Genomic DNA, 17,227 nt, shown 5'->3' with positions numbered 1-17,227 from the left:
TAAAATAAATAAAATATACCTAGAGAATGGTCTGGGACAGTGAAGTAGGTCAGCTGAAATAAGAGTACGCAACATTTGGTTCTGGGTTCCGGGATTACGGGTAGTCTCGAGACAACCTTGTCACGCACCCATGTCACCTTGTTCATCCGCAGGGACTTTGTATATTAAAAAAAAAACTCACAACTCAAAAGACTGCAGGTATTGAGAAAAGACTGAGGATTTTAAGTATTGCTTTAATTGATTTTAAAAGTTCCCTGAAATGTTTCCTTTCCCCCTAAACAAAATAGAGCCTCATGTCTCAGCACCGAATGACATCAAAAAGAGTTTCCATCAGAGAACGATAAATTAAACAAATATACATGTGCTAAGTGTATCATAATCACAGTATCAGACTGCTTCACAAGAGAACTCAAATTTATTTTTTTTTAACAATGAAAAATCATTCTGATAACCAGAGCTGCAAGTAAAAAATTGTTTTAAAAAAAGGGGCAAAAGAAAGTCAAGGTTTCAGGGGGAGGGATAACAGCAGTTATGTTCAACAGGTATAAAAATACTAACAGGCAACTGGCCAATTAACTGGTAACAAAGCATCGTGGCTAGGCAGGTCAAGATATGAATACTTGATTTAATTGGTCCAAATCATAAAAGCACAAGCTAAAGTGCTGTTTGGGGGGCAGGTGAGGAGGAGGAAGTCCCACCATATGGTTCAGGCAGTGGGAGGAGGGGTCTTAGCTTACCTAGCTAATTCTAAACCAAACCCCAGGCCCTACACTTACGCAGTTTGTGTTGTACTGAAATTGTTGGACTGGTATCTGAAATATGGTGAAAATCCCAACATGGTACTTGTACTATCTGAGAAGGTCCGGTCACAATTTTCCTAGCTGTCAAAAGATCCGGATGGACAGTCATTTACCGTCATATTAAAAACAATACAATTTTTTTTATACAGTTTGAACTGTTTTGAAGCTAATTTCCTGCAATTCTACACAGTTTGCCATGTCTTGCATGTTCATATGACAACATTTATTAAAATGTTGGTCCGTCCCTATTGACCCCTTTCTGGGTCCAGCGTATGGCTGTCTAGGTGGAGCTATTACCATCTTGCTAATATCTATCCTTTCAGAAGTGACTACATGTAGGGACTAGGGTTTGGTATTGGGCATTTAACTTGGGAGTCGCAACTTGATGTTGGTCTGGAATAGACAGGAGAATCAGGACCGACGTGTCCTGGCCTTAGTCCGAGTCGCTCCTGTCTTCCTTTGTAAGCAGCCGCTTTCCGCTCTTCGGGGCCATTGCTTCTTGCTTGAGGATCTTTGCGGAACTAAAAAAGACAAATACAGGACAAACAGAGGGTGAGACCATTGAGAGGAGAACATGTATGTTGTAGGTAATAGAGGTGGGTGGGTAATGCATGTAAATGGTACATGGGGATTTTAGGGAGAAGTTCCTGTCGTCAGGATGGCTGCCGCTGGTAGCTTACCCTTTCTTCTTGTATTTCTCCTGCTCAGCGGGAGGAATGTGGTCCATCAGCTCCAGACTGTCATTGATCTTCTTGAGCCACTCATAGTGCTCTCGGCCACGGACCTGAGAGGAGAGAGGGAGGAAGTGAGAGGGGATTTCCCTTGGGCACAACCATGCAGTAGAGATATACAAATTCTCCCTCACAAAAGTGCCTCTGTCTGTCAGCTTGTGTGTGTGTGTGTGTGTGTCATTCCCTCACTTGCAACAAAAATACATTGTCCTTGTCTTCAACCTCAGTGCTGGAGCCATTCTTGATCTTCTTGCTGGTCCCTGGAGGGGGCAGGGCCTGTTGGGACTCTGAGGGGAGAGGAGACAAGGTCAACAATGACATAGGAGACAAGGGTTGAGACGTGGCCCGAGTCTTACTTCTCTTGGAGCCGTTGGTGGTCTTGGTCCCGTTCAGAACTTTGTTTGTGTTCTCTTCTTCGGTCTTGCGGTCCCGGCCGGGACAGGCACACACACGGACCTCGAAACAACGGCGACCCAAAACCTGACCCCTAGAAAGGAAGCAAAGGGGTGAAGAATAGTGACAGTTAGAGGCAATAAACGCACGGGGAGCAAAACACACTAGGGATGTGCATCTTTCACTTCCAAGATGATTCGATATGCATCTAGATACAGTGCATTCGGAAAGTATTAACCTTTTTGGGATAGGGGGCAGCATTTTCACTTTTGGATAAATAGCGTGCCCAGAGTGAACTGCCTTCTACTCAGTCCCAGATGCAAATATATGCATATTATTATTAGTATTGGATATGCTGAAGTTTCTAAAACTGTTTGAATGATGTCTGTGTATGGCAGGCGAAAACCTGAGAAAAATCCAACCAGGAAGTGGGAAATCTGAGGTTTGTAGTTTTTCAAAGCTTGGCCAACCGAATACAGTGTCTATGGGGTCAAGTTGCACTTCCTAAGGCTTCCACTAGATGTCAACCGTCTTTAGAAACTTGTTTCAGGCTTTTGCTATAAAGGAGGGGGGAATGGGAGCTGAATGAGTCATGGGTCTGGCAGAGTGTCTCAGGCTTGTGATGCGCGCTCACGACAGAGTTAGCTCTCGTTCCAGTGCTTTTTTTCAGACAATGGAATTCTCCAGTTGGAACCTTAGATGATTTATGTTAAAAACATCCTAAAGATTGATTCCATACATCGTTTGACATGGTTCTACGACCTGTAGCGTAATTTTTTGAGTTTGGATGTAGTGCTCGTGCCTCATGAAGATGGATTACTGGGCTGAACACGCTAACAAATGGCTATTTGGACATTAATGATGGACTTTATGGAACAAATCAGTCATTTATTGTCGAACTGGGATTCCTGGGAGTGCATTCTGATGAAGATCAAAGTTAAGTGAATATTAATGTTATTTCTAACTTCTGTTGACTCCAACATGGCGGATATTTATTTGGCTGGATAGGGCTCTGAGCGTCGTACTCAGATTATACTTTTTCCTTTAAGTTTTTTAGAAATCTGACACAGTGGTTGCATTAAGGAGAAGTCTCTTTAATTCTGTGAATACCACTTGGATCTTTTAATCAATGTTTATTATGAGTATTTCTGCAAAATCACTGGATGTTTTGGAATCAAAACATTACTGCATGTAACGCGCCAATGTAAACAGATTTTTGGATATAAATATGCACATTATCGAACAAAACACACATGTATTGTGTAACATGATGTCCTATAAGTGTCATCTGATCAAAGGTTAGTGATTAATTTTATCTATATTTCTGCTTTTTGTGTCTCCTATCTTTGGCTGGAAAAATGGCTGTTTTTTTTTGACTTGGCTATCACCTAACAATCATGTTGTGCTTTCCCTGTAAAGACTTTTTGAAACCAGACACGATGGGTAGATTAACAAGAAGTTTTTCATTTGCTGTATTGGACTTGTTAATGTGAAAGTTACATTACATTTCGCGGGCTGCCTTTTCAGCGGAATGTTGTCGAGGGGTTCCGCTAGCGGAACGCCTGCCCTAGAAAGACCCCTTGACTTTTTCAACATTGTTACATTACAGCCTTATTCTAAAATAGATTAAATTGTTTCCCCCCTTCAAGCTATACACAATACCCCATAATGACAAAACAAAAAGTTTCTTTTTTAGCAAAAAATTATAACCTGAAATATTACATTTACATAAGTATTCAGACCCTTTACTCATTACTTTGTTGAAGCACCTTTGGCAGCGATTATAGCCTAGCCCAAGAGTCTTCTTGGGTATGACGCTACAAGCTTGGCACACCTGTATTTGGGGAGTTTCTCCCATTCTCTGCAGATCTACTCAAGCTCTGTCAGGTTGGATGTGGCGCGTTGCTGCACAGCTATTTTCAGGTTTCTCCAGAGATGCTCGATCAGGTTCAAGTCCTGGCTTTCACTGGGTCACTCAAGGACATTCAGAGACTTGTCCCGAAGCCACTCCTGCGTTGTCTTGGCTGTGTGCTTAGGGTCATTGTCCCGTTGGGAGGTGAGCCTTTGCCCCAGTCTGAGGTCCGGAGTGCTCTGAAGCAGGTTTTCATCAAGGATCCCTCTGTACTTTGCGCCACTCAACTTTACCCTCGATCCTAACTAGTCTCCCAGTCCCTGCCGCTGAAAAACATACCCACAGCATGATGCTGCCACCACCATGCTTCTCCAGACATGACACTTGGCATTCAGGCCAAAGAGTCCTTTAGGTGCCTTTTGGCAAACGCCAAGGGGGTTGTCATGTGCCTTTTACGGAGTGGCTTCCGTCTGGCCACTACTAAAGGCCTGTTTAGGAGTGCTACAGAGATGGTTGTCCTTCTGGAAGGTTCTCCCATCTCCACAGAGGATCTCGGGTTCTTGTTCACCTCTTTGACCAAGGCCCTTCTCCCCCAATTGCTCAGTTTGGCCGGGCGGCCAGCTCTAGGAAGAGTCTTGGTAGTTCCAAAATTCTCCCATTTAATAATTGAGGTCACTGTGGACCTTCAATGCTGCAGACATTCTTTGTTACCCTTCTCCAGATCTGTGCCTCGACACAATCCTGTCTCTGGAGCTCTACGGACAATTCTGTCAACCTCATGGTTTGGTTTTTGCTCTGACATGCACTGTCAACTGTGGGACCTTATATAGACAGGTGTGTGCCTTTCTAAATCATGTCCAATCAATTGAATTTACCAAAGGTGGACTCCAATGAGTTGAAGAAACATCTCAAGGATGATCAATGGAAACAGGATGCACCTGAGCTCAATTTCGAGTATCATAGCAAAGGTTCTGAATACTTATAAAAAATTAAAACGTATTTAAATAAATTAGCAAAACCCTGTTTTCACTTTGTCATTGTGGGGTATAGTGTGTAGATTGAGTAACTTATTTCATTTAATCCATTTTAGAATAAGGGTATAATGTAACAATGTGGAAAAAGGGGTCTGAATACTTTCCCAATTCACTGTATACGGGATACAATACATTTTTAGTTTGAAACGATTCAGTGCGATTTGAGAAACGAATCAATTCGGTGTGATAAGATGCACAAACTTCTGTTGCATAAACATTCACTTTCCATTCTAAATTCAAATCTGCTGCTGATGGAGCTCATGAGCTGGGCCTCTCCGAGTTGAATCTGTTGGAGCAGACTTGTGCGCGTACATGCGTAAATCGTGTGTATGGTTGTCTCTCAAGTTTGGCGTTCAGCTTTTTCGCGCTGGAAGCTTTATCTGCTCCACCACGCACCTGTCTGGTAAGGTTGAACGCCTCCACTCCCACTCAGCCTCCCGACCAAAGCTCTCCCAAGCGGGTGGGCCATCTGCTCCCATTACCTGCTGCTTGGATCCCACCCGGCGATCTACTCCCCGTCTGCCCTGGCCTGTCTCCCAGTCTGGTACAGGTACCCCCGCCACACTCCCCCAAGCTTTCGCTTGGCTCCAGCACACACTCACGCCGTAGACTTTGGACTGATCTGAATTTTTACCTAGGCTAATTAACTTGTGAATCTTATGTGAGCTTTATTCAGAATTGCTTTTCATTAACTAGCATCGGTCTACTATTTATTAATCTCAGACTTTTATAGTCTATTGGACTCAGAGCCACGTTATTGTGTTGGGGCGATTGACTCAACTTACAATGTCTAGCCTCAAGCCATTTCACTTTTTTCTTGTGCTATTTGCTCCATGACTCCTGCACACTTTGTTGAGTATGTAGTTGCTCATTTACCAGAACGTGGATTAGACAATGTTCGTTCCCACCCTCGCGACAAACTTCTTTATTGGTTACATGTACTCTAGGCCTCCCATCCTATTCTAACCCTCTCTCACTGGCTTTGTTTCCTGATGAAATTGTGGTACAATATGATCTTGTTGCCACCTGATGCACATTCAAATGTCATTAAAAATAACACTGCAGAGCTCTCCCTGTCCTCTACCGTGCACGAACACACTGGCCCGTCTACGGTTGCTAGTTACAATTCTGATATTTGCTTTGATGATTTCTGCCATTGTAAAAGCCTTGGTTGTCTGCACGTTAACACTAGACGCTTATTAACTGAAATGGATCAATTGAAAGTGTGGGTTCACAGCTCCAATCCAGATATGTTGGTCATTATTGAGACATGGTTAAGCAAGAATGTTCTGATGTTAAACTTCCAGGTTATACCCTTTTTCAGTAAGACAGATCTTCCAAAGATGGGGGAGTGGCCACCTTTACCAAGGATCACCTTCAGTGCTCGGTTGTCTCCAACAGGTCCCCAAACAATTTGATTTGCTGGTTTTAAGCATTAAGCTTTCAAATAGCTCTTTGTTGACTGTTGCTGGGTGCTATCGTCCTCCATCAGCACCAGCCTGTACCCTACCTGCCCTAAAGCTCTCTCATGGCCCTTTACACCAAGTCTTAATTTGTCCTGCTAGGTGACCTAAACCACCTGGCCAAGTTAAAACAATGGGACTCCCTAAATCTTTCTGATCACCAATCCCACATGGAATGACCCCAAATACCAAGAAAAGTCTACTCTCCTTGACGTTATCCTCACAAATAATCCTGATCTACCCGGCACAGCCAGAAGAGGACTGGCCACCCCACATAGCCTGGTTCCTCTCTAGGTTTCTTCCTAGGTTTTGGCCTTTCTAGGGAGTTTTTCCTAACCACCGTGCTTCTACACCGGCATTGCTTGCTGTTTGGGGTTTTAGGCTGGGTTTCTGTACAGCACTTTGAGATATCAGCTGATGTACGAAGGGCTATATAAATAAATTTGATTTGATCAGTCTGGTGTTTTCTGTAATGACCTTAAGTGATCACTGTTTTACAGCTTGTGTTCGTAATGGCTGCTCAGTGAAAATGACTTCTCCGGATTCGTCATAGACGCTTGCTGAAATGCTTTCCTTCATGACCTGGCCTCAGTAAATTGGTATAGAGTCAGCTTGATCCCCTTTGTTGAAGATGCTTGGAACCTCCTTTTTTTTTGCATCTTTTCGGTTGTATTGTTAACAAGCATGCCCCCATAAAGAAAATTAACAACAGGATCAGCCCCTGGTTCGACCGTGATCTGGCAGTGTTACTCCACCTCAAGAATTTGGCAAAAGGCTCTGAAAGAGCGTATGGCTAGGGCCTCCCGGGTGGCGCAGTGGTCTAGGGCACTGCATTGCAGCGCTAGCTGTGCCACCAGAGACTCTGGGTTTGCGCCCAGGCTCTGTCGCAGCCGGCCGTGACCGGGAGGTCCGTGGGGCAACACACAATTGGCCTAGCGTCATCCGGGTTAGACCAGTAGGGATATCCTTGTCTCATCGCGCACCAGCGACTCCGGACCGGGCACAGTGCGCGCTAACCAAGGTCGCCAGGTGCACAGTGTTTCCTCCAACACATTGGTGTGGCTGGCTTCCGGGTTGGATGCGCGCTGTGTTAAAAAGCAGTGCGGCTTGGTTGGGTTGTGTTTTGGAGTACGCATGGCTTTCGACCTTCGTCTCTCCCGAGCCCCTACTGGAGTTGTAGTGATGAGACAAGATAGTAATTACTAACAATTGGAAACCACGACATTGGGGAGAAAAAGGGGGTCAAAAAAATTGTAAGAAAAGAAAACAAAGAGAATGGCTGAGCTCTTTAAAAATCACTTTATTAAGTCAGGATTCCTATGACTCAGACACACCTCCTTCATATACCAGCCCTTCTAATGTGACTATTCCCAATGCTCCACCCTCTTTCCCCCCTGCCCTGCTACACAGCTTCTCCCTAAACTCATTTAGATCGTGTGGTTGTAGTGGTTGGAAGGCAGTGCTTGGAAGGCAGCCACATTGGTTCCTTTATGTAAAGGGGGAGATCAATCTTAATTGTTATAGGCCTATTTTTCAAAAGTGTTGGAAAAACTTGTAAATAAACTGACTGGCTTTCTTGTTGTCTATAGTATTATCTATGGTATCCAATATGGTTTCTGCCTAGGTTATGATTGTGTCACTGCAACTTTAAGGTCCTCAATGTCACCATTGCCTGTGACTAAGCAATGTTGTGCTGCTATCTTAATGGACAAAGCTTTTGATACGGTACACCATTCCAAACTTCTGGGTCGGCTAAGGAGTATTGGTGTCTCAAAGGGGTCTTTGGCCTGGTTTGCTAACTACCTCTCTCAAAGAGTGCAATGTGTAAAGTCAGAAAATCTGCTGTCTCAGTCACTGCCTGTCACCAAGGGAGTACCCCAAGGCTTGATCCTAGGCCCCATGCTCTTCTCAATTTACATCAACAACATAGGTCAGGCAGTAGGAAGCGCCCTCGTCCAATTTATATGCAGATAGTCTTTTACCCAGCTGGCCCCTACACGGATTTTGTGTTGTAGAGAGTTCAACAAAGCTTTCAGTGTTCAGACAGCTTTCTTTGCCCTTAACATTGTTCTGAACACCTTCGAAACCAAAAAGGTATTGTGGTCGTGTAATAAGATTTCACCACTGTCTCATAATTTAATGGTATAGACCAGTGGTGGGCAAACTTTTTGGCTCGAGGGCCACATCGGGATTTTGAAATTCAACGGATGGTCGCATTTTTTGGGGGACCAATTGTTTGTTAAAACAATTTGCGGAGGCCTCCCGAGTGGCGCAGCGGTTTAAAGACACTGCATCGCAGCGGTCGTCACTACAGACCCGGGTTCGATCCCAGGCTGTCACACAGCTGGCCATGACTGGGAGACCCATTGGCCCAGTGTCGTCCAGGTTAGGAGAGGGTTTGGCAGGCTGAGATTTCCTTTTCCCACCACCATCTAGCGACTCCTGTGGTGTACTGGGCGCATGCACGCTGACCAGGTGTATGGTGTTTCCGCCGATACATTGGTGCAGCTGGCTTTCGGGTTAAGCAAGCATTGTGGCAAGAAGCAGCGTGGTTTGGCTGGGTCGTGTTTTGGAGGACGCACGGCTCTCGACCTCCGCCTCTCCCGAGTCCCGAGCCCCCAGTTGGATACCCAGGTTAGACCGTCTGGAAGTTTACAGTTTTACTACTTCTCCTGTGTCAACCATGCAGTGCGGGTAGCTTTGGCTACTTTTATTCCGGTATAACAATTTAACACTACATTTCATTAAAACATAACCGAGCAAATTCATTGTCACAAAAAAAAAAGTCTAATATTGCACATGCTATTTTCCAAATATTTGCATGCTGGCAGTGACATGCAAATATGGCAGATCAGGAATAGGCCTACTTTTCATTGCTCAGTGCTCATAGCTGCGCACAGTATGCAGTTTTACTAGGCTACTGATATTTTGTGGGGTTGTTCGGCATGCAAAATGACTTGAAGATCAATGACTCAAAACAATGACATGCTGAAGGCACGGACGCAGTTGTCACAATATGAGGTATTTTCAGAAGGTAGAAAGTAATTTAGCACATTGTTTTTGTAGGCGATTCTTAACGTTTGAACCAATTTTGTGACAGATGCATGCTACATTCGGATCGGTGTCCCGCTGACAGACGCACTCATATCTTAAATTTTTCAACCGATCATACATCCCTAAAAAAAAACACACATTACGGAAAATGTAACGCAAACTCAGACCCTGATGCGCAATTTCCAAAATAAACAAACACAGTGAGAAGGGATATGGAGAGACACTTACTCCTGGGTCTCCAGGGTCAGGATGGTGAGGATGGGCCGCCTGTTCATACCACCCATGCAACTGGAGTTACACATGAAGTTCAGGAGAACAGTAGTGGTTTCAGAGCCCAGCTATACAAACACATATACACAACGGTAAGCTTCACTTGAACGTACATTGACAAATGCAAAATAGACAGATGTCTCAATGAAAGTGTCAAGAGAAATGGCAAATAAAATACCATTGATAAGAATGAATAGAACGGTCTTGGAAGCTCAAATCCAGCCAATTTAACTGGTAAACGCATGGGTCCATAATGGCTTCCTGGTATGGTGATATAATGATTTCCATGGTAATGTAGACTGTTCATTCAAATGATACAACCTGACGTGGCTATTGTTTAAATAATTTCATTTGAGTTGATTCAACAAATCGCAGAACAGATTGATGGGGTACACTTCCTGCCTTGCTCATCTGGGTACACTTGCAATGGCCGCCAGTCCACCCATTATGCCATCATTTACTTGAACGGGGAGGACCGTTCTATTAATTCTCTTTCTATATGGTATACCTGAGGAGGCTCATAGGGCAGCAGCACACTTTGACGCTTGGTGTTTCCATCCTCCAGGTATTGAGCCCACTGGCTCCCCTCCACCCTAATCAAGTGACTGCGGTGGACCACGCCTAGACAAAAAAAACAGGAAGTAGACAAGTAGTGAGGGGGAGTCTCCTCTGTTTCTGGGACAATATTTTACATGGCGTGAAGGTATACCTCATCTCTCTCTGAAACCATGGAGAATATTATGATTAGATTTGCATAGGTTTAATTTCCTCTATTCGTTTACATTGCTAAATACAACTGAGCCAAAATAAAATCATGCATATTAGTCCATTTTTTCCCACTCTAAGGGCAAAATACTTATTATCTTCATCAGTTTTGAATTTTTACCTTAGACTATAAACACACACCCACCTTCATTGTTATCTGAGGCGCTCTGGTGGTGGGGGCAGCGCCGGACCACCTCAGAGACATGCTCAGACTTCTTGTAGATAGCGGTGGCCCTGAGGATGGCTCCTGGCGGGGGATCCATGGCCATCAACACCTCCACAGGGCACGTCTTAGCCAGCTGGCAGTACAGCTTGTTCAGCTGCACAGAATACTAGGAGGGGAGCGAAAACAATGAGCACCCAGTTGTACGTGTCTATAGGAATTTTATTTTGTGAAACAAAGCGGTGAATTGAATTGATAAAAAGTGGGGGGAAAAAATAAGCACTTTGGTGAAGTTTTCACTTTGCCGATTTTGTGTGTGTGTTATCCGTTTATAAAGTTTCCATAATACTGAACACTAGCAAAGGGTGGGCTTAACACCTACAGGTATAAGATCATAATACACATTAACAATTATATTAATATTCTGAAGAAATCGTAAATACCCTGTTTATAACTATACATTTTGACCAAAAGGGCTGCATTTGAACCCTTTCCATAATGGAGCCCTTGTGTGGAACATGCCCTGTCATGTCAGACCCATGCATTACTGCAACCTACCAGCATGCAACTCCTCAGTTCCAATGAATGAGTTGCAGGGGGCGTTAGTTTGAGGGCAGCACACCCTAACTCAAGCCTGATAGACCTATCATAGTACGGTGACATGTGAGTCACTGTGGAAACCATGCTGCTATTGGCTGTTTTAATCCAAATACTTTTTCGCCAAAACCTTGAGTTTCAGCAAATCGTCACAATGAACTGGATTCCAGTTGAATGCAACCACAGGGAATTAGAATGAGTGGAATATCTTTCATCTCTGTCTGAGGTAAAGTAACTGCAATTTACTGTAATTAATTGATTGAAATGAGACCATGGATTAAACTGGTTTGAAGCCATTTTACTGTTACTTTTTTGACAATCACAATAGGTACCTTAATCAAAATACTTCAAAATAGATGTTTCCTCCAGAAGAGAAAAGTAATTCTAAAGTTGAAAGAGAGAGATCAATAGATAGCATGTGAATATACAGAGAGACAAGGCTTCTTAAAAAGGTGGGGCTGGACCCCATGGAAGGCTGTGTTTCATTCCTATAGAGTACCACAGTATGAGTCATAATACCCATAAAGCCTAGCAGTCAATAAAGGAAAGGGTTCCAACCATTTGTCCACCATAAATTTTTCCCACTGGGCAGTGGTTCCCAAACTGTGGGGCTCATTCTAGCTTTAAACTTCCTTTTGAAAATTGCAATAGTAGAATGCACAAGGTGCAATTTCTATATTTGGCAGTGCATCATCATTTTTCTTGACAGAAATGTGCAGATCAACGAGTCCATGTCAGCCAAAGTGTTTTTAGGTAGGTTTTGTAGCCCATAGATATTGTAATTTGTGTCACTCATATCACATGAATACCCATTAGACATGCCAAAACGTATAGAATAGCTAGAAAATCTGCTTTAAACCTGCTAAATGTTCTCCGCCAACAAGAGGGGTGTGAAAAGTTTTTCATGAACATTGTTAGTGCCCATAGAAATAGACGTGGCGCAGAATATTCCCCAATGCTAGGGGCCCTGAGGGGAAAAAGTGTGGGGATTTTAGAAATACTTAAAATAAGGGCTGTGTTTTGTTTAGACTTACCCTGGTGTGACGTTTTGATAACCACGTAAATCGCTCTAGAACAAGGTGACTTATAATATATTTGCCTGTATTTACCCCTCAAATTAAATTTGCATCTATTTAGTTGCTAATGTGGCTATCGTAGAGAACTATAAATGCCGTGATGATCTGGATGAGACTGACTTGAGGCAAAGCTAAGAATCTTTGGATTAATTATCGAATGTTAGTTAAATTTGTAATGATTAAATTTGCTAAATGTCTTTAAAATGTAGAATTCTGTGAAGTGTCTTATGCAAGTTTGAAATGGGGCGGCAGGGAGCCTAGTGGTTAGTGTTGGACTAGTAACTGAAAGGTTGCAAGATCAAATCCCCGAGCTGACAAGGTAAAAATCTGTCGTTCTGCCCCTGAACAAGGCAGTTAATCCACTGTTCCTAGACCTTCATTGAAAATAAGAATTTGTTCTTAAAGGTAAGAATATGTTTTAATGGACACAATACCTGTTAGCAAAGGAGTCAGCTAGAGATGACGTGCAGGAGCTTGCAGGGATTTGTAGTATTCCATCATGTCTACTTTGATGCTAATTAGCATTTTCGAAACAGAATAAATAGAGCCAAATATATTGATTGAAAAAGTCACCTTGTATGAGAGAGATTTACATACTTACATGCCAGGGTAAACCCACGCAAAACACATCACTTATTTTAAGTGATAAATGACCATAATATCATGAATTATAAACTGGGTGGTCTGAGCATTGGTAAAATATTTTCACTGTTCTAATTACGATAATAACCAGTTTACAAAAGGCAACTCTGGAGTTTGTGGTATATGGCTAATATACCACGGCTAAGGGCTGTATTCAGGCACTTCTGTTGGGCAGAAGAACAGCCCATAGCCATGGTATATTGGCAATATATACCACACCTCCTCGGGCCTTAACTATACGTGTGTGCATGTATTCAGGCATGAGCATGTGCAGTAAGCCATATGCACGACACTCACAGTGGAGGTGACAGACTTGGCGGTACCCGACTTCTGGAATCGCAGCTGGAAGCCGTGCTTCCCAGGGTAGTCGTTGGTGGAGGGGACGGTGGAGGCGGGGGGAGGCACGCTGTCCAGGGTTGACACAGAGGGCTCCACAACCGGGGGCTCCAGCAGTTCAAACAGCACCTCGTCAAAGACCTTGTGGAGAGTTGCGTCAGGAAGGAGCTGTGAGGGAGGTAAGTGGATGCCATTTATCTACAGAGGAGTAAAGCATTCAAGTTATCAGTTGCTTGTTACATTTCTGTCTGAATAATGAAACAGGAGTGCCCACTATGGAAATCAAATTACCAGAAAAAAAAAGAAAAAAAATCGAACTCAAACAATCACTGGGGGGGGGGGGGGGGCTCATTAGCCCATTCTAAAAACATGTGGCGCCACGAAAATACTTCCTTTACGTCATGAGGTAGACAATCAAACGTACCGAGACATCCAGGTCAGACCAGTTTTCAGTAGCAACCAGTGGAATACTGGGCCCCTGAGGTGTCATACTATAGAAAAGAAATCACCGGATCAGTCATTGTTATGGCCCTGAAAAGACCTATGCAGAAAAGGTGCTTTAATACATTGAACAATGTCTCTGGGCTTCCACTCACACAGAACCACCTCGATCTAGTCTAGAAGTAACTACCTACCTTGGTAGTCTTAAACATAAGTCTGTGGTCCTAAAGGTTGTTCAAAACTTACTTGCTCTCCCAAAGCTGCTGGAAGGAACATTGGCCCAGGGGGGGGCTGAGCTCTTCCATCCTTTATCTGTTCACTTTCTCGACAGCTCACAAGACCGTTTGGGGGGAGAGGATTGGAAACAGGGACACAAGGAGGGAGGGAGGAAGGCGATAGGAACTAGGAGAGAACACACCCATGTAATTAGTCAAGAAAAAAATCTATACTAGTTTTAGCAGCTACCGGTGTCTCCAAAACAATACATTTATGGAATGAGTGGGGAAAGGGGGACAACAGCTCCCAAGTGGCACAGCAGTCTAAGGCAGTGCATCTCAGTTCTAGAAGCGTCACTACAGACCCTGGTTCGAGTCCAGGCTGTATCACAAACTGCAGTGATTGGGAGTCCCATAGGGCGGCGCACAATTAGCCCAGTGTCGTCCTGGTTAGGGTTTGGCCAGGGTAGGCCGTCATTGTAAATAGGAAATTGTTCTTAACTGACTTGCCTAGTTAAATAAAAATAAATAAAAAGGCTAGAATCCAGACAGGGGACGGGTAATGTCCGACTGGGTTGTGTAGTTAGCTAGACAGCAATGTGAGCAAGTGGTGCCACGGTATTAGGCTAATCCTCATCTAAATCTATGATTAACTTGCAACACACCCTATACAGAGAGAAATAATAAAAGGTGTATTTATGTATGCCATGGTTCATTGGACAGAGCCTATGAGGAAAATTAACGTTGTTGTAGAGCAGGGATCATCAACGTGCTTCTACACCTTCATTGCTTACTGTTTGGGGTTTTAGGCTGGGTTTCTGTACAGAACTTTGAGATATCAGCTGATGTACGAAGTGCTATATGAATAAATTTGATTTAATTTTGATTTGAACTAGATTTCTCCATTTGTATATGATCACATGTATCTCTCTTATGCGTGGGAATACTTGGGAACTTTTTTTTTTAAGTAAATCACTTGAAGCGGATTTCCTGGGGGTTTTGCAGTCATGTCTGACAATGAAAATAAAAAAATAAAAAAAGACTACTACTCTTTTCTCAGAGAACTTGGGGGCAAAATAAAACCACCTGTGGGCCAAATCCAGTTGGGGAACCCTGTTCTAAGGTAAAGTTAAATGAATACACGGTGAAAATAAGATCTATGGTAAACACAGGCTTAGGATATCTTATTTATTGTTCTATGAGAACCAGCTAAAGAACCTTTTGGGAAATTCTGAAGAAATTTCGGTGTTGCCAAACATTGCCGCACGAGGGAGATGCGGGAAAGTTGTTAGATAAAAGTTAATATTATAAATATGAATTTCAGTACCCTGCGGAAAGGCCGCAGTTGTACATATAACACATTGGTACAGATAAGCGTTTTCAGAATTGACCTTTTTACAAGTATCGACTGAAGGTGGCTCAATCTTGTTTCTGACAAATCGCGCGAGGGTTTGAGCGTTAGTCAGTTATGGCCTAGCATGTCCTAGCTAATTAGCGAGCAGGTTAGACACCCAAAACAGTCTGAAACGTAAGCGATTCGTGATCATCATCCCACATCCATGTCATATAATACTACAATGTGTAGTGGTTAAATGTGTATTAATACAACGAAATACAAGACACACCAAACTTCACCCACCATCTTCCACTAAAATCTGCTAGCACAGCCGTAAACTTGACTGGCTTTTTTACTAGAATCTCAAATCAACAACGACCACAAACTTTTCCAGGCAAAATCATTTGCTACGCTGCCCAAAATAAATAAAACATGGATTTATACCTCGCCTCCCGTTTATGAATCTTTTCTTGCAGCACCTTGGTTCTCTATCAATGCAATCCGTAGCAGCTATAAAGCAAAATATTTTGTTTCAGTGAAAAGCGTGCATTTCGGGGATTTCCCCAATAACCAGAATAGGGGAGGGGCTGTGCAGAGTTCACAGGCCACCAATCAGAGGCCGCGCCCACCGAGGTGTATGTTTTTAAATGAAATTGCGCGAAATGTTCCAAAAACAAAATATTAAGTGGATACATTTTACATTTTGGTATTGCTAAAGTTATATTGGCTGAATGCAGGAATGAAAACAAATATTGTGGCGTTTGAGGCACACCATTCATTGCACACTGGTTATCATGCGTTGTATCATCACATTGAATTGCATAGTTCATGTTTTGTGATAATAATGTCTGATAATGATGTCTAATTTCTCAGATTATGTGCATGTCCAAAGATTATGAACTCATGCAAAATTATTTCCTTCAAAATAAAAAACATATATAGAAAAAGTTGCATTCGTTTAGAAAAGACATGCCTGCTCCTCAAAATGTCCTTATTTCAACTGTTATAACGGCTTAATGTAATTCACCAATATTCATTCTTCCACCCTAGTTGATATGCTTAAATTATGGAATATTGTTGATGATGAGTCGATAGGCTACTAGCATTGATGACACTAGTAGCCCTGCTATTAAGAGGGATAGCTGACTAGCTGACCTTTGAGTGAATATTCAAGCTTGTTTATTTGTCATGTACACATGATATGAGAATAAGAGCACCTCCTCCCAGCTGCTAACTGCACTGAGGCTAGGAAACAGTGTCACCACCGATAAATCCATAATAATTTAGAATTTCAATAAGCATATTTCTACGGCTGGCCTTGCTTTCCACCTGGCTACCGCTAACCAGGTCAACAGCCTCGCATCCCCCACAGCAACTTTCTCAAGCTTCCCCCATTTCTCTTTCACCCAAATCCAAATAGCTGATGTTCTGAAAGAGCTGCAAAATCTGGACCCCTACAAATCAGCCGGCGAGACAATCTGGACACTCTCTTTCTAAAATGATCTGCCAAAATTGTTGCAACCTCTATTACTAGCCTGTTCTCTTTGGTATCGTCTGAGATCCCCAAAGATTGGAAAGCTGCTGCGGTCATCCCCCTCTTCAAAGGGAGAGACACTCTAGACCCAAATTGCTACAGACCTACAGTGCCTTGCGAAAGTATTCGGCCCCCTTGAACTTTGCGACCTTTTGCCACATTTCAGGCTTCAAACATAAAGATATAAAACTGTATTTTTTGTGAAGAATCAACAACAAGTGGGACACAATCATGAAGTGGAACGACATTTATTGGATATTTCAAACTTTTTTAACAAATCAAAAACTGAAAAATTGGGCGTGCAAAATTATTCTGCCCCTTTACTTTCAGTGCAGCAAACTCTCTCCAGAGGTTCAGTGAGGATCTCTGAATGATCCAATGTTGACCTAAATGACTAATGATGATAAATACAATCCACCTGTGTGTAATCAAGTCTCCGTATAAATGCACCTGCACTGTGATAGTCTCAGAGGTCCGTTAAAATCGCAGAGAGCATCATGAAGAACAAGGAACACACCAGGCAGG

At 43.0% G+C, this 17,227-nt stretch overlaps 1 protein-coding gene across 2 annotated transcripts; it reads right to left on the bottom strand.

The window, feature by feature from the left end:
• Positions 1-213: 213 nt before the first annotated feature.
• LOC135516385 (cellular tumor antigen p53-like) lies at positions 214-15,749 on the bottom strand. Of its 2 annotated transcripts, none has more exons than XM_064940656.1 (11): positions 15,613-15,749; positions 13,864-14,019; positions 13,601-13,667; positions 13,138-13,374; positions 10,508-10,694; positions 10,106-10,218; positions 9,556-9,665; positions 1,888-2,018; positions 1,721-1,818; positions 1,481-1,584; positions 214-1,321 (listed from the first exon to the last, which is right to left on the bottom strand). In XM_064940656.1, exons 2-11 carry the CDS (start codon positions 13,920-13,922, stop codon positions 1,234-1,236), a joined length of 1,194 nt encoding a protein of 397 aa, XP_064796728.1. In that variant the 5' UTR covers positions 13,923-14,019; positions 15,613-15,749; the 3' UTR covers positions 214-1,233. The 2 variants fall into 2 exon arrangements, with proteins under 2 accessions (XP_064796728.1, XP_064796729.1); XM_064940657.1 differs by having other exon boundaries at positions 13,138-13,344.
• Between the last annotated feature and the right edge of the window lie 1,478 nt (positions 15,750-17,227).

The sequence above is a fragment of the Oncorhynchus masou genome, chromosome 27 (genome assembly GCF_036934945.1).
Source record: "Oncorhynchus masou masou isolate Uvic2021 chromosome 27, UVic_Omas_1.1, whole genome shotgun sequence".
Taxonomy (NCBI): domain Eukaryota; kingdom Metazoa; phylum Chordata; class Actinopteri; order Salmoniformes; family Salmonidae; genus Oncorhynchus; species Oncorhynchus masou.
Note: the sequence above shows the minus strand (reverse complement) of the source record. Positions and strands in the feature narration are given on the sequence as shown.

What these genes read in the sequence shown, in the direction of transcription:
- LOC135516385 (XM_064940656.1), bottom strand. Translation starts at nt 13,922, where the DNA reads ATGGAAGAGCTCAGCCCCCCCCTGGGCCAATGTTCCTTCCAGCAGCTT. An exon ending in GGTCTGACCTGGATGTCTCG is followed by an intron (nt 13,375 to 13,600) that starts GTACGTTTGATT and finishes ACTCCTCTGTAG; the next exon opens with ATAAATGGCATCCACTTACC. An exon ending in CGCCTCAGATAACAATGAAG is followed by an intron (nt 10,219 to 10,507) that starts GTGGGTGTGTGT and finishes TTTTTTGTCTAG; the next exon opens with GCGTGGTCCACCGCAGTCAC.